This window comes from Spea bombifrons, chromosome 1, assembly GCF_027358695.1.
Source record: "Spea bombifrons isolate aSpeBom1 chromosome 1, aSpeBom1.2.pri, whole genome shotgun sequence".
NCBI lineage: Eukaryota > Metazoa > Chordata > Amphibia > Anura > Pelobatidae > Spea > Spea bombifrons.
Window position 1 is genome coordinate 127,777,110 of NC_071087.1, and position 21,150 is coordinate 127,798,259.

The 21,150-nt window shown below is 41.5% G+C and overlaps 1 protein-coding gene across 1 annotated transcript in view; it reads right to left on the reverse strand.

Annotated features, from left to right (window-relative positions):
• Positions 1 to 12,025, reverse strand: part of TESC (tescalcin) — a 43,196-nt gene extending 31,171 nt beyond the window's left edge. Inside the window, exon 1 of the mRNA XM_053473317.1 lies at positions 11,806 to 12,025. Within this exon, the coding sequence (XP_053329292.1) occupies positions 11,806 to 11,863 (58 nt within the window). The 5' untranslated portion in view covers positions 11,864 to 12,025. The remainder of the gene's footprint in view (positions 1 to 11,805) is intronic.
• Between the last annotated feature and the right edge of the window lie 9,125 nt (positions 12,026 to 21,150).

A 21,150-nucleotide genomic window follows, 5' to 3' on the forward strand; every position in this document is an offset into this window, starting at 1 on the left:
GAGGGTAGTTTCTCCCCCCTGGTTGCACTTGCTGCGGTGTGGCAACGCCTGCTACCTCCGCCGGTGTAGCCAGCTTACGCTAGGGCCTTGTGTCTGAGTTCTGTAGGTCTGCTCCCAAACGCCAAGGACTGACAGTGCTTGGATGCTTTGCCCTGGGGTGAAACAGGTGAGCGGGTCGTCAATTGCCCACTCATTTGCCTTTCCCAATTCTGCTGCTGCTGGTGGTGGTGCCAGTGTCTCTCTTCAATGCCAGTTCGCTTCCTGGCTAGTGTCATGCCTCGAATGTCCCTGATGGTGAGGGTAGTTTCTCCCCCCTGGTTGCACTTGCTGCGGTGTGGCAACGCCTGCTACCTCCGCCGGTGTAGCCAGCTTACGCTAGGGCCTTGTGTCTGAGTTCTGGAAGTCCGCTCCCAAACGCCAAGGACTGACAGTTTTTGGATGCTTTGCCCTGGGGTGAAACAGGTGAGCGGGTCGTCAATTGCCCACTCATTCGCCTTTCCCAATTCTGCTGCTGCTGGTGGTGGTGCCAGTGTCTCTCTTCAATGCCAGTTCGCTTCCTGGCTAGTGTCATGCCTCGAATGTCCCTGATGGTGAGGGTAGTTTCTCCCCCCTGGTTGCACTTGCTGCGGTGTGGCAACGCCTGCTACCTCCGCCGGTGTAGCCAGCTTACGCTAGGGCCTTGTGTCTGAGTTCTGGAAGTCCGCTCCCAAACGCCAAGGACTGACAGTTTTTGGATGCTTTGCCCTGGGGTGAAACAGGTGAGCGGGTCGTCAATTGCCCACTCATTCGCCTTTCCCAATTCTGCTGCTGCTGGTGGTGGTGCCAGTGTCTCTCTTCAATGCCAGTTCGCTTCCTGGCTAGTGTCATGCCTCGAATGTCCCTGATGGTGAGGGTAGTTTCTCCCCCCTGGTTGCACTTGCTGCGGTGTGGCAACGCCTGCTACCTCCGCCGGTGTAGCCAGCTTACGCTAGGGCCTTGTGTCTGAGTTCTGGAAGTCCGCTCCCAAACGCCAAGGACTGACAGTTTTTGGATGCTTTGCCCTGGGGTGAAACAGGTGAGCGGGTCGTCAATTGCCCACTCATTCGCCTTTCCCAATTCTGCTGCTGCTGGTGGTGGTGCCAGTGTCTCTCTTCAATGCCAGTTCGCTTCCTGGCTAGTGTCATGCCTCGAATGTCCCTGATGGTGAGGGTAGTTTCTCCCCCCTGGTTGCACTTGCTGCGGTGTGGCAACGCCTGCTACCTCCGCCGGTGTAGCCAGCTTACGCTAGGGCCTTGTGTCTGAGTTCTGGAAGTCCGCTCCCAAACGCCAAGGACTGACAGTTTTTGGATGCTTTGCCCTGGGGTGAAACAGGTGAGTGGGTCGCCAATTGCCCACTCATTTGCCTTTTCCAATGCTGCTGCTGCTGCTGCTGCTGCTGGTGGTGCCAGCATCTCTTCTCTGCCAGTTCGCTTCCTGGCTAGTGTCATGCCTTAATTGTCCCTTATGGTAAGGGCAGTTTCTCCCCCCTGGTTGCACTTGCTGCGGTGTGGCAACGCCTGCTACCTCCGCCAATGTAGCCAGCTTACGCTAGGGCCTTGTGTCTGAGCTCTGGAAGTCCGCTCCCAAACGCCAAGGACTGACAGTGTTTGGATGCTTTGCCCTGGGGTGAAACAGGTGAGTGGGTCGCCAATTGCCCACTCATTTGCCTTTTCCAATGCTGCTGCTGCTGCTGCTGCTGCTGGTGGTGCCAGCATCTCTTCTCTGCCAGTTCGCTTCCTGGCTAGTGTCATGCCTTAATTGTCCCTTATGGTAAGGGCAGTTTCTCCCCCCTGGTTGCACTTGCTGCGGTGTGGCAACGCCTGCTACCTCCGCCAATGTAGCCAGCTTACGCTAGGGCCTTGTGTCTGAGCTCTGGAAGTCCGCTCCCAAACGCCAAGGACTGACAGTGTTTGGATGCTTTGCCCTGGGGTGAAACAGGTGAGTGGGTCGCCAATTGCCCACTCATTTGCCTTTTCCAATGCTGCTGCTGCTGCTGCTGCTGCTGGTGGTGCCAGCATCTCTTCTCTGCCAGTTCGCTTCCTGGCTAGTGTCATGCCTTAATTGTCCCTTATGGTAAGGGCAGTTTCTCCCCCCTGGTTGCACTTGCTGCGGTGTGGCAACGCCTGCTACCTCCGCCAATGTAGCCAGCTTACGCTAGGGCCTTGTGTCTGAGCTCTGGAAGTCCGCTCCCAAACGCCAAGGACTGACAGTGTTTGGATGCTTTGCCCTGGGGTGAAACAGGTGAGTGGGTCGCCAATTGCCCACTCATTCGCCTTTTCAATGCTGCTGCTGGTGGTGGTGCCAGCATCTCTTCTCTGCCAGTTCGCTTCCTGGCTAGAGTCATGCCCAAAATGTCCCTAATTGTAAGGGCAGTTTCTCCCCCCTGGCTGCCTCTGTCTGCGGTGTGGCAACGCCTGCTACCTCCGCCGGAGTGGCCAGCTTACGCTAGGGCCTTGTGTCTGAGCTCTGGAAGTCTGCTGCCAAACGTCTAAGACTGACAGTGTTTGGGTGCTTTGCCCTGGGGTGAAACAGGTGAGTGGGTCGCCAATTGCCCACTCATTCGCCTTTCCCATTTTTCAATGCTGCTGCTGGTGGTGGTGGTGGTGCCAGCATCTCTTCTCTGCCAGTTCGCTTCCTGGCTAGAGTCATGCCCAAAATGTCCCTAGTGGTAAGGGCAGTTTCTCCCCTCTGGCTGCGTCTGTTTGCGGTGTGGCAACGCCTGCTACCTCCGCCGGAGTGGCCAGCTTACGCTAGGGCCTTGTGTCTGAGCTCTGGAAGTCTGCTGCCAAACGTCTAAGACTGACAGTGTTTGGGTGCTTTGCCCTGGGGTGAAACAGGTGAGTGGGTCGCCAATTGCCCACTCATTCGCCTTTCCCAATTCTGCTGCTGCTGCTGCTGCTGGTGGTGCCAGTGTCTCTTCGATGCCAGTTCGCTTCCTGGCTAGTGTCATGAATCAAATGTCCCTAATGGTAAGGGCAGTTTCTCCCCCCTGGCTGCCTCTGTCTGCGGTGTGGCAACGCCTGCTACCTCCGCCGGAGTGGCCAGCTTACGCTAGGGCCTAGTGTCTGAGCTCTGGAAGTCTGCTGCCAAACGTCTAAGACTGACAGTGTTTGGGTGCTTTGCCCTGGGGTGAAACAGGTGAGTGGGTCGCCAATTGCCCACTCATTCGCCTTTCCAATTTTTCAATGCTGCTGGTGGTGGTGGTGGTGGTGGTGGTGGTGCCAGCATCTCTTCTCTGCCAGTTCGCTTCCTGGCTAGAGTCATGCCCAAAATGTCCCTAATTGTAAGGGCAGTTTCTCCCCCCTGGCTGCCTCTGTCTGCGGTGTGGCAACGCCTGCTACCTCCGCCGGAGTGGCCAGCTTACGCTAGGGCCTTGTGTCTGAGCTCTGGAAGTCTGCTGCCAAACGTCTAAGACTGACAGTGTTTGGGTGCTTTGCCCTGGGGTGAAACAGGTGAGTGGGTCGCCAATTGCCCACTCATTCGCCTTTTCAATGCTGCTGCTGGTGGTGGTGCCAGCATCTCTTCTCTGCCAGTTCGCTTCCTGGCTAGAGTCATGCCCAAAATGTCCCTAATGGTAAGGGCAGTTTCTCCCCCCTGGCTGCCTCTGTTTGCGGTGTGGCAACGCCTGCTACCTCCGCCGGAGTGGCCAGCTTACGCTAGGGCCTTGTGTCTGAGCTCTGGAAGTCTGCTGCCAAACGTCTAAGACTGACAGTGTTTGGGTGCTTTGCCCTGGGGTGAAACAGGTGAGCGGGTCGCCAATTGCCCACTCATTTGCCTTTCCCATTTCCTTTTCCATTTCATTATTTTCCTTCTGATACACAACCAACCAAACATAACACACACAATAACACATATAACACATATAACACACAGTGACATCACACATAACACACATACACACACACTTACAATGCACAAAACACAAGGACCTTTTCCTTGTTCTTTGCCCTGGCCTTCACTCACTAATAGCATTACATTAACACTATAACTCACACTTCACCCTATAACATTTTTCCATCCACATACCTGCCAACAGACCCAACTTTTTCAGGGACAGTCCTGCTTTTTTCCAGTCCTGTCCCATCTAATTTAGCTAAACTAGGTATGCAAAATGCAAATACACATAGGTAGGTATAGCTCGGTAGGTAACGCTACTATAAACATTTAATAAATATAATCAAGTACTAAATAATAAATCTAACTTTAAAATACATTTAAATAAACCCCTATTTTTTTTTAAAAAAAAACATTAAAATTAAATTATTATTATTTAGACATAATCCATCTTTAACCAAACCAGTGCACTGCTACTAATCTTAAACATAACCGTACATTAACCCTAAGCTATTTTTTAGTTCTTGTCCAACATTTTTCCATCAGCATACCTGCCAACACACCCAAGATTTTGGTGGACAGTCCTGCTATTTTCCAGTCCTGTCCAATAAGTAAGTTGGGTTGTTGCAAAGTATGCCATTGTAAATAGGTAGCAAATGTTAGGCATGTAAAGTGGTCCAAAATCAATTTAAAAATGTAAAATATTCCCTATTCTTTTATTAAACATCTATGGACAGTACACCTCGGTATGTGTGTGCAACTCTATTGGTCGTTTCGGCAGGGGGCTCGCCTGCCATCAACGAATGAAGTGCATTCTGCAGTTCTGCAATTCACTCGTTGATGCCAGACCAGCCCCCTGCCGAAACGACCAATAGAGCTGCACACACGTACCTTCACGGCAGCTGCTGCTGCTGTGATGTGTTATTAACCCCGTATTAACCCCTGCTAGGCAACCAGGAGGAAAACGAAGATTAAACGAGCACGAAGAATGTCCGCGAATATTCGCCCGAAGAGAAGACAGGAACGGGCGAATATTCGCGGAATACGAAGATTTTTTTTCCCCCGAAGACGAGCACGAAGACGAACACGAAGAGCCCCCTGGTGCCCAAGTCTAGTTAAAACTCCCAAGGCTGGTGACACTTCTGAGCATGCAACATAGCTGTCTCCATATGACTTACTGAGTCTTGTATGACGCCAGCATAGTAACTCCTTGCTTTAATGCAGAAAATTATTTGTGGACCTATATCCAAAAGAAACCTGTGCATCTGTACCTGTGTATATTTGTCACCTTGTTACTGTTGTATCCACAATTCACCCAGTGGAAATCAGAGCTAGATAAATGTGTTTAATATCTTGTGACCATGTACCATTACACTCCTAGGTTCTAGACATTCCTTGCTCAAGTACTGTCTATTCTCACTTCAAGGCTATTTTGGCCTCAGATCCATCCCATTTTTTTAGGCACATGATTGCTGCCTCCTATAAAAGGGGAAGGAAAGGGAAAGCTCCAGGGGAATGATGGTAGGCCATTGATTATTTCATTTTTAGACCACTAGTGCTACATAAATCTCCATGATATAGAAGATTAAACATTGCTTACCTTAGAGAGCCACTGCAGTTCGGGCCATCCGGAGATCTGATGGCCACAATACAGGTTTGTACAGCCACTGGCAAAGACCTCCATTTTAGTGATTCCTTTTTTGTGGCCTGCAAACCACCAGATATTGCTGACCATGCAATATGACATCAAATTACTGAACACAGCATGATTAAACAATATCGATGATTGTGCAGGAAGGTGAGCAAACCTCCATCCCACTTTAACAACAGGGATGAAGGAGTAGTAGACAGGACTGGGCTTGTGAGTGCCAGTGTTGGAGACTTGTCCCAGATCCTACTATGATTAAATATTGCAATTAATCTTAAGGTGTTTATGTTTTAAATCAATCCTACGTGGACATTTTATTGGATGTTTTAAGGTTGGACCCTGTCAACGATCATGGAGTGTGGACCAAACCTCATGCACTTCAAAAGATTTGTCACGTTGCTAATTTTGGATTTTAGAGTTCAGCTTACTTGATAAAACCATATCATTAGGTTTCCAGGATCCATCTAATCTGTAAACCACAGTCAACGTCTGGTACCTGCCTCACAAAGGATTTGCAAGACTATTCCTCCATATTATGCCACTGCTCCCATTGAAGTGGTAGCTGATAACATCCTGGTATATTCAGAAGGCTTCAGGAAAAGAGTTCAGGATAGGTAAAAAAATTAGTTATGCAGTTTTTGGTGCGTGAAAAATAATTGTGTATGCTTACACAACCAGTTGCACATCCACAATGAAATCACATAATTACACAGGTGACTCAGTGATGATATTGTTCACAGTCAGAGAAGAGGGATGCTGAGGGAATGAAGGTAACTAGATTTACTTTTGAATATATTTGCATCCTTACGGACATCAAAGATTTGAATACAAACCTCCTTATACTTTCTATAAGGGTCACTCATTAAGGCAGTTGGTGGTCTTGCAAAGAGGCAAAATGGAATGGTGAGAGCTAAGTCTCAATGCTATTAATGTCTTAATGAAATCGGTATACTTGAGGAGCCAAAGAAACTGACGTATATGGTATTAATAAGAAAGACCATATAAGTAAACAATTACAAACTTTTTCCCATAAACGGGGCGTTTTTGTGCATGAAATAAGTAGTCAACATATCACACAGGTTATTGCTATGATTGTAAGGAGCGGGAGAGTTTTGAGGAAAAAAATAACCTCCCAAAACCTCATTTGATTTAAGAACAGGGCTTACATTAAAAAGAAGGCATGCTGCAATGCAGCACAGAACATAAAACATTAGCAGAGATAAAACTTGTGTATGATTGGAAACAGTCAAGCATGCAAAACACGATGACTCCAGGGGTACAAAATTTAGTGGCATCGTGGCAGGAATAGCATATGAGGATGGAGGGTGGCTTGGTGGAAATGGGAATGGGATATGATAAAAATCCAAGGGCTGAGTGGTACATGGGAGTAAGTACGGGGTATTAATCCTCCTCCTCAAGACAGTTAATGGTAGTAAGTAGTCTTTGAGCAAGCTGAGGGTCGGCCTGGTCAGCCAGGATCAGGCAGTTCCTGGCAAAAGCCACAAAGCATCCATTTAGCCTGCATGCCTAAACCATATGTGTGGTGGGAACAGGGATCTGTGTTTGTCCAAGTAAGTGCTTCTTTGCATGCTATTAGAGACCTTGGATGAACAGCTTGGAGAAATGTTTATACATTTTGGGGCTCGTACATCCATTATTACAAATGATGCGATGTATAAGTGCCTCTGTCAGTACAACACAACACAATACAATGTGTTGACATTATATGTAAAAACTGTTTACACATACCTTTTTCTATGTTAATTTCCTAAATCTAAGTGAATCATAAAATGGTTCTGTATACAACATAAAAAAAACTACTGACTAAGCAAGGTTCTGAATATGATGGTAAAACTTCACAAAAATAAAAAAATGTTAAAAGAACAGTCACATATTTTTATGTTTAGCTTCCCTATGTTATACCACCCACAAATTTTCATGATCAAAGATGCATAAGAGTATGTATGTGCTGTATATATGTATGTATGTAAGTACTATATATATATATATATATATATATATCGTATTGGCTCGGATATAGGCCGCCCCCGTATATAGGCCGCACCCTGTTCTCTCCCCCCCGAGATATGCTGCCACTCTGTCCCCCCCAACCTATGCTGCCACTCTGCCCCCCCCCCGAGATATGCTGCCACTCTGTGTCCCCCCCCCCGACTTACCAGAGCAGACTCCCGGGTGTCTTGTGGGGCCAGAGGGGGACATCTATGCACATCGTGTATACAACTCCCGGTGCCAGCACTCAGCGGAAGTGCCGGCACCGGAAGTTGTATACGCGTATTGTGTAGATGTCTTCCGCCGGCCCTGCAAGACACCCGGGAGTCTGCTCTGGTAAGTCGGGGGGGGGGTGTAAAATGCATCATGCGGACGTTCACCGGCAGCGGAAAGTGGGGGAAAAAAGTGCGGCCTATATTCGGGCCAATACGGTATATATATATATATATATATATAGTTTTATTTATATAGCTCTAACAGATGTATGTAGAGATTTACAGTTTACAGTACAATAAGGGGGAGGTATAATACGTGCGGTTATATAAATAGTATAGTTATCATACAAACATTATCAGTGTACATTACGAAGAGAGGTCCCTGCCCTTTAGAACTTTCTCGTAAGGTGTGTCTACAAAAGTAAGCCCTAGAAGCCACACACTTATTCTGTTCCTTGCAGAGTGTTTCCATAATTCCATAGGGCTATTAAGTCGCTGCATTTTTACTCCCAGCACCCCAGTGTGTCTAACTGGCAACCCGTGTTACCTATATTTTTTAACTCATGAATGTGTTTTCAACTTTATTTTTAACATTGGGTCTGAACTAAAATCCTTGGGACCCAAGGTTAAACCAAGGAGTAGATGAAATCTATTTAAACAGTGAAACAAAATGCTGTGTAAAGCACTGTTTGATAAGTGTTTAGTGCACAATGTGATTCCACAGCTTAGTCAAGGACTGATTTAAGGTAATAATCTGTTCCAGGCACTCCATGTGCATTATTACTAAAGTGCACTACTTTTCTCAGGTTCTAAAAAGAAAATTAGGAAGCAGACAGCTCGACCAAGGCTTCTGTATTGATCATGACAAACCAAGATGTGACGTTTATTAAGAAACAACTCTAAATACAGAATACTCTGGGCTCCTTTCAGAAACTCTCTCAAAAACATCAATGATACATTATGGCTAATAATGTAACGAGAAAAATCTAGTGGAACATCCTCTCACTGTTCCCAGACAGACATTTCATACTCAACTCTGATTTAATGATATCTGAGCATCACAGCTGGTGTTTTTACTCGCTAGTATATTTCTGTTGAAATCCTTAAATACATATAATTAAGAATATGTTTGTCTGGTTTTAGAAACATTTGATTGCCACCATTTCCAATTCACTAGATATTGTAGTCTTTCATGGGGCTTTAAAGGGTTAAGTCTCAAGTTAAACTCATTTAGACAGTTTGCAGGTATGCATACAATATTTATATTCTATTTTACTTAGTATTCACAAGATACTGAGGAGGAACATTTGGAGCTGCAAGGGCACATCCTCTGTGTAAAGTTTAACTTTCAGTATGTCATACATACATATAATACACAGTACTGTGTTGCATTTAAAAACCCTTTTAAAAATAGACATGTTAATAGTTTATTTTTAACAAAATGCAAAGTGAGTGAACAGACAAAAAATCTAAATCAAATCAATGTTTGTGTGAGCACCCTATGCCTTCAAAACAGCATCAATTCTTCTAGTTACACACTGGACAAAGTCTAGGATTTTGTATACATATAGTTGGGTGTATGACTAAAAATTGTACCATGTAGGTGCTAATGATCACCAATTTACTATGCAGGTTGAAACACAAGCATTAACTGAGACAGAAAAGGCTGTCTAGGAGGAATAAAACTGGGTGAGGAACATCCCAACTCAATAACAGGATAAGGTTGCTGAAGATTGCATGGGTTTTCACACGTTCTGCCAAAGCTCTTTTGAAGAAGCAAAAATAAATGAGCAACGTTGAGGACCTTTGAAGCAGTCAATGAAACTTAGAGCAGCCGATGAAAGACACACTATGCTTACTTTCCTACCCAATAGGAAGATGTCCAGGGCAGGTCAGAAGAAAATGCCATACCTCCAACATGAAAGAATTGATGCTGTTTTGAAGGCAATCAACATTTTTTTGTATAGGACTATATATATATATATATATATATATATATATATATATATATATATATACATACATACATACATATAATAGATAATAGCTTATTAGTAGGGTGGAGAACTGCTTTAATGACAGACAGTGTCTTTAGAAGCAAACCAGTTTATCTACATTCCTTTCCCACGCTAACATGCAGTACTTCATTCCAAATGACATCCCTGTATCAATACAGACTGCCGCAGAGAAGTGAATGGGCCACCATCAAGCCAATGCTATCTTCTTTCACACAGCATCCTTGATTTCTTGTAAATCTAGGCTCAACCTAACGTGTGTAATATGAAATCTGCCCTTTCATGCATGAAACTGATATTTGGCCACCAGATATTGGGAACTGTCCTTAAACCTTTCTTTCTTTCTAACCATCTGTGTTCCTTGCTGCCCCGATAGAGTATAACTGTCTGTGTCGATATGATAAGGTTTGTATCATTACTGTATAGACTCACACAGAGTTCATTTGCCAACTTACTTAACCCTTTCAAGCTTGATATGATGTTTGATATTAAATTTACAATAGTAAAAATAATCTATGGTTTTATCAGAGGATGAATATGCCTTGTGTGTTCATGCAGATATCTGCAACACTTTAAATATATAATGTAACTAATCAATCATCTAGAATTCTCCATATTATGTATTTATGTATGACTACTAGGAAACAAGCCAATCTGTGGAGTTTTAAGGGTTATTCAGCATTTTATCATTTAACCGATCATATTTTGACATTATAACTACTACTAATAGTTTTCACACTATGCCCCTGTCAATACCCTTAATTATATACCTAGAGCAAATACTAGGTGTCTGAGGTATGGCCAGAGGTTGTGCTCCTCGACAATTTTGTATTTGCTTCAAACAAAAAAGAACCCCAATTAAGATGTTTTTTGAATTTTGCCATTTTTATAGCACCACCTCTCTTCGCAGTGAATTCCATACCTTTATTGCCCTTACTATAAAAATCCCTTCCTTTGTTGTCTACAAAATCTTCCCTTGTCCAGTCTCAGAAGATGACTTCTGGTTCTTTGTACGTTTCTGTTAATGAACACGTCTTCATATTGGCCCTGCACATATACAATGTGGTAATATCCCTCCTAAGACACCATTTTTCTAGCATATATAAATGCAACTTTTATTAGTCTATATATGTTTAACTTTGCATTTGTCTGTAAGAACATCATATGAAGAACATCCCAGTGTCTGTCCCTGAAACACTGCCAGAGATTTACATGCGCTCCTCAGTATGCATTAGCATCCCTAGGACATCGGTGAGCAAGATAACTTAAAATAGGATAACTTGGTATCTCTTTTTTTGGAACATACAGGTTCTATATTTCCCCTTCATTGTACTATTATTATTATTTATTGTTTTATATAGCGCAATCATATTCCATAGCGCTGTACAATGGATAGAGGACATAACAAGTACTAAATAGCATAACAATTTGACTTACAGGCGAGAAGGGCCCTGCTCAAAGGAGCTTACAATCTAGAAGATATACCGTAAGTCACATTAACTGCTATTGCATAGCAAAACTGTTTATCCAACCACTTTAAATAAGTATTTTTGTTATATATATATATATATATATATTTATATTTAAAAAATTGGCGTTATAAAAATCGTATTGCAGGTTTTCCTAAATGAGCAAAGTTTGAATTACATTGCAGATTGCAGTTGACCCCTGTACAGGATCAGGCACCACTATGCTCTTAGCTTATAACATTGTTCACCAGATACATCTAGCCGATCATGATTAACACTTTAGATTCCAATCCTATTTCAAACCCACGCCCCTACTCTGCGGCTACGAATGAGTTAAGGAAGTTTGCATAGAATAAATGTTTCAGATGAAAAAGCAGAAGATATACCCTCAATAAACAATGGGCACTGTATGATCAAAATATAGCCTACATTTAAACCCTGCCTAATGCCAATCGTGGGCAGTGCTGCACAGCATGGGTTAAGAAAGGTATCATTATGAGAATAATGGAGATTACTACGACATAATATTAAAGGGGTGATCACCCCATCATTCGCGACCCCCCTATATCCCAGGACAGAAGTGAAGTGCTACTTACAGCCTGTCTTGTCTGCAAGCTCCTGGGTGTGCAGGGATCGAGACTGGGAGAATCCCATATCAGCCTTCACTGTGCCCACTGAAGGGACCCCCAACACACAGATCCACAGGGGAGAGGGGGCAACAGACACAGGGTCACCTGGAGTTCTCTTCCTGGCTGAGCGGCTGTGTCCTCTACGGCAGATCACTTCTGAATTACTCTATAGGTTTTCTGGTGTCCAGGAAGCTTGCAGCACTAATTATAACAGCAAGAGAAGATATCCCATGGGTCCCTGTGCCTGACATGTTATACCTTGTCTGCTTCTATAGACACCTGCTAAACGTACAGTCTGTTTGGGAAATACATGGTTAGAATGTCTGCCTCCAGGCATGCAGAAAAGGTGGAATTACTGAGCATGTACATACCTGCAAAGCCAGGCTCTATTAGTGGGTATGTGGATCTGGGTGTGATAAACAAACTTGCACTGATGCAAATGTAGGGGGTTCTGTATAAAACGTTCTTCACATAGAAGGAGAACACTAGCACTATTGTTTTCTGAGCCTGTGATACATCTGAATGCCTCAAAAAGTTTTTTGTCTGCTGCATAAAACTAGAAAAGTGATATCCTTTTTAGAATAAGATAGTAATAAATCAGTATTAATAATATTAATAATAAAATAACTCCATTTCTAAATCAGGCTTTTGCACTAGATACTCTTGTCCCCTCAGTCCTTAGCATTATATATACCATGGACCAAAAAAAAATCCCAATGTGGGAATAAAAAATTATAGTTGAAAAAGAAAAGCTACTTAATAAACTACTAAATACATTTAAAAAAAATGCAAAATGAAAAAAAGTATTTTAAGCAGAATATTTGCTCAACCTAGAATATTGAGATGAATAGTAAAAATTGTTTGTATTGTAAACATGTATTTATGTGTCCTGCAAATGCACGCCGTGTGGTTACTCTTGCATTGATACATAGTATTAATAAAAACATTTAATTTAGTTTAATAATGTATTGTAAGCATGGCGGTAACAAAAATAATGTACATATACGTTCTAGAAATCCTTAATATGCATCTCTCAAGTTATATTGTAATTAAATATTGAAGAGGTTTAACAAACAACCATGAATGGTGAATTTTATGTGTCTATAGTATATTATTGTTCCCTGCCATAATCGGGAAACACATAAAAAATGACTTAATGGCATTTAGTATGAGTCAGCAGAGGTGCGCGAGCCAAGGATGTACCGTAGGAACCAAGACTGAACCAGGCAAGAGAAGTGTTTGAGTCAGCTCATCGAATCATAACAAATATACTCTGTAACTAGTGTGTGGTGATGCATTCATGTGAGCTGCATTCAAAATCCACTACGCACTTATTAAATCAACAGAATTATGCCTCATTGTTCTTGCACCTTGACAAAATGCCCCATTTTAATGGCCTAAAAGCCTACTTTGGCAAGCCCATTAGGCCAGGGAGCTTCTATGGCACCAAACCGTACCACTCATTGCAAGATGGTGATGTGGATGCCCATCGTGTACGTGTAGCCCACTCACCAGCATTAGAAGGAAACAGCAAAAAGAATAATTGTATCTACACTTTTGGAGATGGGGCTAGCACAAGATATAAACAAAATAATTTCTGTATAAAAAGGTAACTTCTATCTGGATTACGGGAGTACTTTAAGTTTAAGATTATGTTGCCTGAAACCTCCTTAGGGTGAAACCTTCACGGAAATCATATGATGTTCCTTAGCGCACCCATGGCTTATATTTAGACTTATCCTGTTCCAAGGGAGCATATTAATTAAAACCTGCAGGTTGTGTACACAGCATCAGGTGGGATAATTGAAGAGTATTTTACATTTCTAGCAGTCCAACCTGCTGATGGAGCTGCTGCATAGGAAATAACATTCACTCGTCCTACCTCTTACCTTTTTAGTTTGACATGACCTACTGTACAAAGTTGACAGTTCCATATTTCATTGGGTGAAAATTGCATATGTATCAATGTGCAGCTGTTGTATATCTCCTGATTTTATGTTGGTAAGTAAATTCATACTATTAAACTCTAAGTAAATCACCATTACAAATGCACATCAACGGCTTAGTTATTTTTTTCTGTTATGCACCTATAAATCATTCAATAATACCCTTAAAATTCTTTTGTAGTGGAAAAACTAGAACCTTTATTAAAGTCACGATATTCACTCTGGGAAATATCCAAAAGTGTATATTTAACCCGACTGTTTTGAATATTAAAACGAAACTATTGAATAGGCAACTTTGTCATATTATACAGCATATGATGTCACCATTACAAACCACATGATTTGACAATCTGGAAATGGAGAAATAGCTCAGTCAGATAAGAGCCTTAACATCCAATGCAATGTCATTTGACTTAGTTACAGCTATCCTTCAGAACCCCAACGTATATTGATCACAAGAGTAAAATGCAGGATGTTGATAAAAAAGGAGAGTCAAGAACGAGTGCGGTTACTATAAGGCCAAACTCTGGTGCTCCCTGCTACTCCCCTAGAAACGTCACTGGGCATCTTTAAGTTCCATAAGGAGAATGCAGTCTTACTTTGGACCCGTGTGCACATTTATTGATTTGAATTGTAAGTTTGGCCCCAGGTTTGGAGCCTGTCAGCATGCACTGTAACAATGTTTTCACTGGGAAATGTGCCAACAATATTTTAATAATGTTAATGCATGCGCATTGTGGATCTTATCTATCCAGTGAAATCTATCCAGTGTTCTGCTTTGTATCTTTCATTGCAGCATATGATATCCATGTCACAGCACATAAAGAGTTATACAAATCTCTCTGTCTGGCACCTTTGGGCCCAGGGGTCAAGTAAAGTCAAGTGGCCTAACCAGCCTCCACCGTAACTAACAATCACACACTTAGAGCGGGCCGGCCCAATTTTGGACCCACTTTGAATAATTTGCACTGCTCTGGTAAGCAATAAACCCCTGCCTCCTCCAGGCCACCCCGTCTTTTGGTCACATAAAACATCTCGGTAAAGCCCAGCCCCGTAGCCACCATACCTGGGATCTTCCTAGGGTTGGCATCTGGGCAGTAGCTTTGTTTAGGTGTTGGTTTAGCCACTTGCAGTGGCAGGTCTGGCCCCCAGACAGCCTTTAGTAGGTGAGGATTGGGCAGGCAGTGGCCAAATGCCTGGAGAAAGAAGAAACTGACCCTGAGAACTGGGGAAACAGGTATTTACTTGGAGACTCTGGATCAAACCTAGCGCCAGTCCACTACCAAGACTATATTATAACACTGATCATTTCAAATGTTGAGAGTAATTCCTAAATGAATTACATGTTTGGTTTATTACATTATGTCACCGATAAGTTTTTATGTCAAGGAAAAAGGGTAAAATTTCCCCATGTCAAAGACACCAATATGTTCGTAAGCATAAATACTCATCAATATCTACATGGCCTCTGTGTAAAAGAATAATAACAGAAAAAAAGAATAATAGCCACTTTATAGTGTTCTATACTCTTCTTCATAGATAGGTAATGAAATGAGTATATTTACATTCAAGACACAATTCATTACTTTGGTGAAGGAAAATATTTACATGCATGGAGGAAATCATTAACGGCAGGTCAGGTTGAGGGCAGTAAGCTCTGAAGCAAGCTTTACAAGCAAAAATTGTATCATAGTGTAGAGCAATTTCATGGTTTTAAATTCCAGGGTGTGTATATAATATCACTTTACAAGTTGTTTGCAAGTTGTAACGTTGAGTTATAGGATATCATATTTATCAGTGCAGGCATAAATCCAGTATACTGTTAATGTGTTATTGTTGTCCCATTATTCTGGGTTTTTTCCATTTGCAGCGCCCGATAACCTGCGTAGGTCAGCGAGTGAAGGTTGAGTCAGAGAATACTTCTGTATTGCTGCCAAAGAGCAGACTTTTGGGGGGCAGATGCCAACTTCCGCTGAATTGGAACAGACCTCTTTTTCAGCTTCTAAGATTATTGGCTGAACCCATAGTCGTCTATAATCTTTACAAAACGTGTGTGCCCTAAAACAGCTGTGAGCTGTATAATAACGAATAAGTGTACGAAGTGGTGTACTCTAATCCGGATGTGTACGGCTAAATGAGAGGGCCACCTCTGTGTATGGAAGACTAATGTCCTATCACAGTCTGATGATGGAACAGCAATGTTCTTCAACACTTAAAATAACGGCAAAAAAAAGAATTTCCTGAATGTTTCTTCATTTTAACACCCTGACTCTGCTAGCCCATTATGCTGAAAACCACAATATACGTGTAAAGTACAGCATTGTGATCATAACGTGATATTACAAAATGTATATCCGCCTGAAGCAATGAACTGTTTTAAAATTAAAGAAAAAAGAAAAAAAAGAGAACAATCCGTCCGCGCTCACAGACATGCAAAAGCTTACAGAATAAATGTAACCAATGCAGGTTCCTTTAACCCCGTGAGTGCAATGTGAGTGCACAACTACACGCATCTAACAAAATATGGAAATTCTTGATTATTTCTAATGGAAATATAGTTTATTTGTGTAAATGAGTTATTTATTATTATAATGCATCGGTTAAAGTGTCTTTTTTTTGTTAAGTATTATTTTACTGGAAAAATGAGTCAGTGGGAAAGTTGTATGTAATAAAGGGAGGTACAATTAGTGTAGTAACATAGTAAGTACAGCGTACCCCACAACCAAAGATGATATGCTGCTCATCTAGTGTTACAGTCATATTTAAACAACGCATATAAGACAGTGGCGCCAACATTTACATATATAAGGAATGGAACTAGAGGTGCCCACGAAGTAACAAGCCCAGAAAATGGGCATAATCAAAATGTACAGGCAAAATGATACCGGTACACATGTTGAATTTCTCCATAAAGGAACAGTGTACAGACAGAATAACCTAGACAATAAAAACGGGAATATTCAGTGAAATGTATCCCTACTTTATTGAGTCTGAATCTGCTCAGCAGCCAGAAATCACAAATGATAGATGTGATGTAGTAAGCCCATTTACTAATGCAACGATCAATCTGGTAGACATGGTCCTTATACAGCTGTTATATTTTATCATCCTCTGTCAAAATCTAGAAGAAGTCCCTATATAAGCAGCCCACAAAATCTCTTTTGCAATATATATATGTGTGGATATATATGTGTGTGTACTGCAATGTAAGCCTTTTTATTGAACATTCCAGTTTAAGGATGAGCTTTTAATGTATCAGCCTCCATTTATTAAGTCGAAAACAATAGTAGCCAATACTAACATGGGCAGAGTCCATTTCGGATGAGATGTCTTTTCTTACAGCATGTGAGAGAGTGGATGTCACTTTTAAGCTGGGTTTCCTTTGTGGTCATTTTGATGATTTGCTTCCAGCTTGATCTATATATAAATCTATATTTTTACTATACCTTTTATGTGTTAATATAGTTCAGGTATTTTTTTCAGTGATTTATAAAAGTATAAGCTACGGTTAAGCTTTTCCTTTTTTTTTCTTTTATAGTTCCGTTTGAACAATATATCATGCTGTTGGTTTTGCAGGATGTTATTGTAGTGTATCAACAAAGCATTACAGCCCAAAAAAGCCACATCACGGGTAAAGCGGCAAAAGGCAGCGCACACCATGCTGTGAAGCATGAACACAAGTAGCCTTGAACCCTGTCTATCCTTGTCAACGGTCATATAAGAAAAGCATGAAGTAGAAAAATGTTTTATGCTTGGATCAGTCACTGTATCATGCTTGGGATATTTCCAAAACTGCAAGCCTATATTTAAGAAATATGCTTAAAATACAGGTTTCTCTTAAGCAGTTGTGCACTAACCTTCTAACGTTTACTGGAATATTTTGGTAGCTTGCCTGCTATGAAAACCATTGATTTATACATAAATTATTTGGAAGAGATGAAACATTTATCATAGTTACGACTTCTGACAATGAAACGTTCAGCTCTGTAGGAATGACAATGACAAAGGGGGCTCTGTCCATCCTTCCAGCCTCATTCAATAACGTACCTCAGGAACCCCTACAGCCAACCATCTAGTCCCAAGCATCTTGCAAGAACAGAAAGCCTCCCAGCCCCCTTGTAACTTACCCTAGACTTTCCTGCTACTCAACATCTTGTCACAGACGTCTTGCATGAAAGGTATTCAACCTCATTAGAAATGCTTGCTATATCAGAGCCACAAGCAAGTTTATTAATTCATGTTCTGTTTTATAATGCATATCATTATCCAATTCAGGGATAGGTAAAGTGTCCGTACAAGGACACCAGTGTCTGTAGCAAAGTTTGTGAAGGTCCATAGAACATCATTAAATTGTCTACCATGGACCCCAGTGAATGTCCACCATGAGCAATGTTGGTGCCTACCCCTAATCCAGTGTACATACCAAATATATATTTCTTGGGACTTTTCTCACTTAATGTTTACCTTTTTTAAATGCACATTCGCTACAGACCCCCCTCTTTTTGCCATCTAATTCATTTGTCTCATTAAGTTCTCCCTGAAAACTGACCATTTTGATCGAAGCTCTAACCCAGCTCTCTATTCATTGTATTTACAGAGTTTCCATTCTCCTGCAACCACTTGCTTATAATTATAATTATTGCTACAGGTAGCTTCCTGTTCTGGTTCCATAACACTGTTATAGGTAGATAGATCTGTTAGCATCAGCTCAATACTCTTTTTCACATGCACTCTGATTATTACTTAACCACTGCTTCACTCTGAACTTGTTTAACTTGTTTGATTTATCCTTTACTTTTTTTTTGCTTCAATTACCTGTATAATTGTTTTATAATGTAAGATCACAAGGGTCCCTCATAAGACCACTAATAATAATAATAATACCAAAAGTTCAAGGGCCAAAATGGACCATATCTACCAAAATGGACTACATAAAAAAGACCACAAGATGAATACAGTCAAGGTGTAAATGCTGTGTAAAGCCCTTACTCTAGACAGCCAGGTGGCTAAATGTGGAATCAAAGTAAATACAACAAAAAGCCTCTGGCAGTGGCCCAGAACCTTAGTATGAAAGCATCCTAGGGGCAATAGACCCCCTGCCCTCCTTCCCAGTCCTCCCTTAAGCTAAATGTACCCCTATCCACCCTCTGCTTGTGTGGTGGTCATTTTGAGCATCTATCACCCACTTTCTGGAATTTCTCCTCATTCCTTTCCCATGCATTTCTTAATTTTATTTTTAAAACATATGCATGGCAGTAGGCCCTGAGGGTAATGCATACGCTACATCTCCATATATATCCTTGATTGACCTTTTTGTAAATAAAGAAGGAAGGAACTTAATGCAATTAGCTAAACACAACACACTAGAAAAATACTCTGGGACCATTACAGAATTTATATGTTGGCACATAGTTAGACAGACAGTCATCCTTAATAAGAAAATTACATTAAATGATTAGCAGTCAATAAACTGAATTGCAATTAGTATCCCCAAATGAATTGCATTGTTTCAAGCTCTGCTGTATTACGAGACCAAATAAATAATGGATTCACGATGTAGTCTTTTCAGGTGCATTAAATGCGAGACCTTTTGTTGAGCAATTGAAGACAGAATTTTGTGTTGAGTCAAAGAGAACATCAACATCAGAGGAACAATTTGAAAAGGTTTGTGTGTAGATAACGGGCAAAACAGACAAGATAAGAAGAGATGAAAAGAGAGAGAGAGAGAAAAGGGAGAAATAGAGTATGTTTAGTTTGAAAATAACTATGATAATACATTTGCTATGGTTTTCAAAGGGCTTTCTAATTATAAGAGAGCTGCTGGTATTAGGTAGAAGCCTGATAATGTAGGCTTTTTGTTGATTCTGTTAATCTGTAACTTGGTTAACTTTATTTTATAACTCAAGGTACAATAATTTAGCATTAACTGTACAAAATAAGACTGCTATGAGAATGTAGGTGAAGCAGAGTTCAATGCATGTGCTCTATGACAATGGGTGGAAATATAACCTTTGTTCATTCTGCCACAAATGCTCAATTTTCTAAGATGACTTCCTGTTCCTTGATTAGGACAGAACATTTTACTCCAAAATGTAATGCAACTAAAGCAATGAGCAATATATGAGCCTTTCATAATCTCTCTTTGTGAATTGCTCAAGTTCCTTATTATCATAATGCCCTGTTCTTAACCACTTTGTAAACGGAACACAAACACAATGTAGCCGGTGATAAACCATTGAGGATTGATCGAGTACAAAAGTGTATAAATGCCTATGAAGTCATCTAGTATTAGCAGGGTTGGGTTTCCCATATGGCAAACCAAGCACAGTTGTTTTAGGGGTGCTGTCAACAAAGTGGAAGGGGTTTAATTAAATCATTGTCCACTCCTACATAAGCTCTTCTTGGTCCAGTTATGCCACACCTGCTTTAAACACATTCCACCAAAATTAAGAAACATTGTATTTTCTGTTTTACATAATATATTGTAATTAGCTTTTTTCATATATCCTAGCTTAGTTATCCTTGCCCAACTATGAACATGGAATTTGACGGCAGTTAAGAACCATTCGGCTCATCTACTCTACATCTACTTGCATTTTTTAATGACCTAAATCAGGCCATGGTCTCAGAATAACTTTGTGCCTATTCCATGCATGTTTCATTTAACCTGTACCACTTATATACCACCCTCTTTGTAAAGTAAAACATAACATCTTAATCTATTTTTATCTATGTCTCCTCCTTTGACAGACAACCTGGCTCCTTATCATACTGCCTTGTGGTTAAGAACAGGATGTCTCAGTATTAATCATAAAAGTCTAAAAAGGAATGGACTTCATTAGCGTTGCCATAAAGAATCTACACAGTGTAGTGTCTAAGCAGGGAAGGTCAGCTGTTGGCTAATTTAGCACACCAGGCAGTTGCATCCAACAAATACTTCAAGCGATTCAAACCAGTATTGCTCATCAGCCCACACTGGCTTGATCTTTCCCAATTTCTGCAGTTGTGGATACCATATAGTCGTCTAGCTGACAACCAAGTCAGGCAGGTACACCCATCATATTCACCAAGAGCTTCAAACCAGTTGTATTGGCCACCACTGGCTTGGTCTCTCCCATTTTCTGCTATTGCGGAAATACCAATATTAGTCTTCTTAGCAATCCATTCCGGAGGTGGGAGGGTGGGAAAGTTCCAGTTCTTCTCTCTGCCTGATCCTGGTTGAAAAGGAAGTAAGAAAGTGCCTTCTCTGTTTATATACCTGCTTGATACAAAGTAAACATGACAGATGAATGTGAAGGACACAAAGCATCCCTGTATAGGACAGCAGTCATATCCCCTTCCTCATTGTTCAGGGGGGGCATTACTG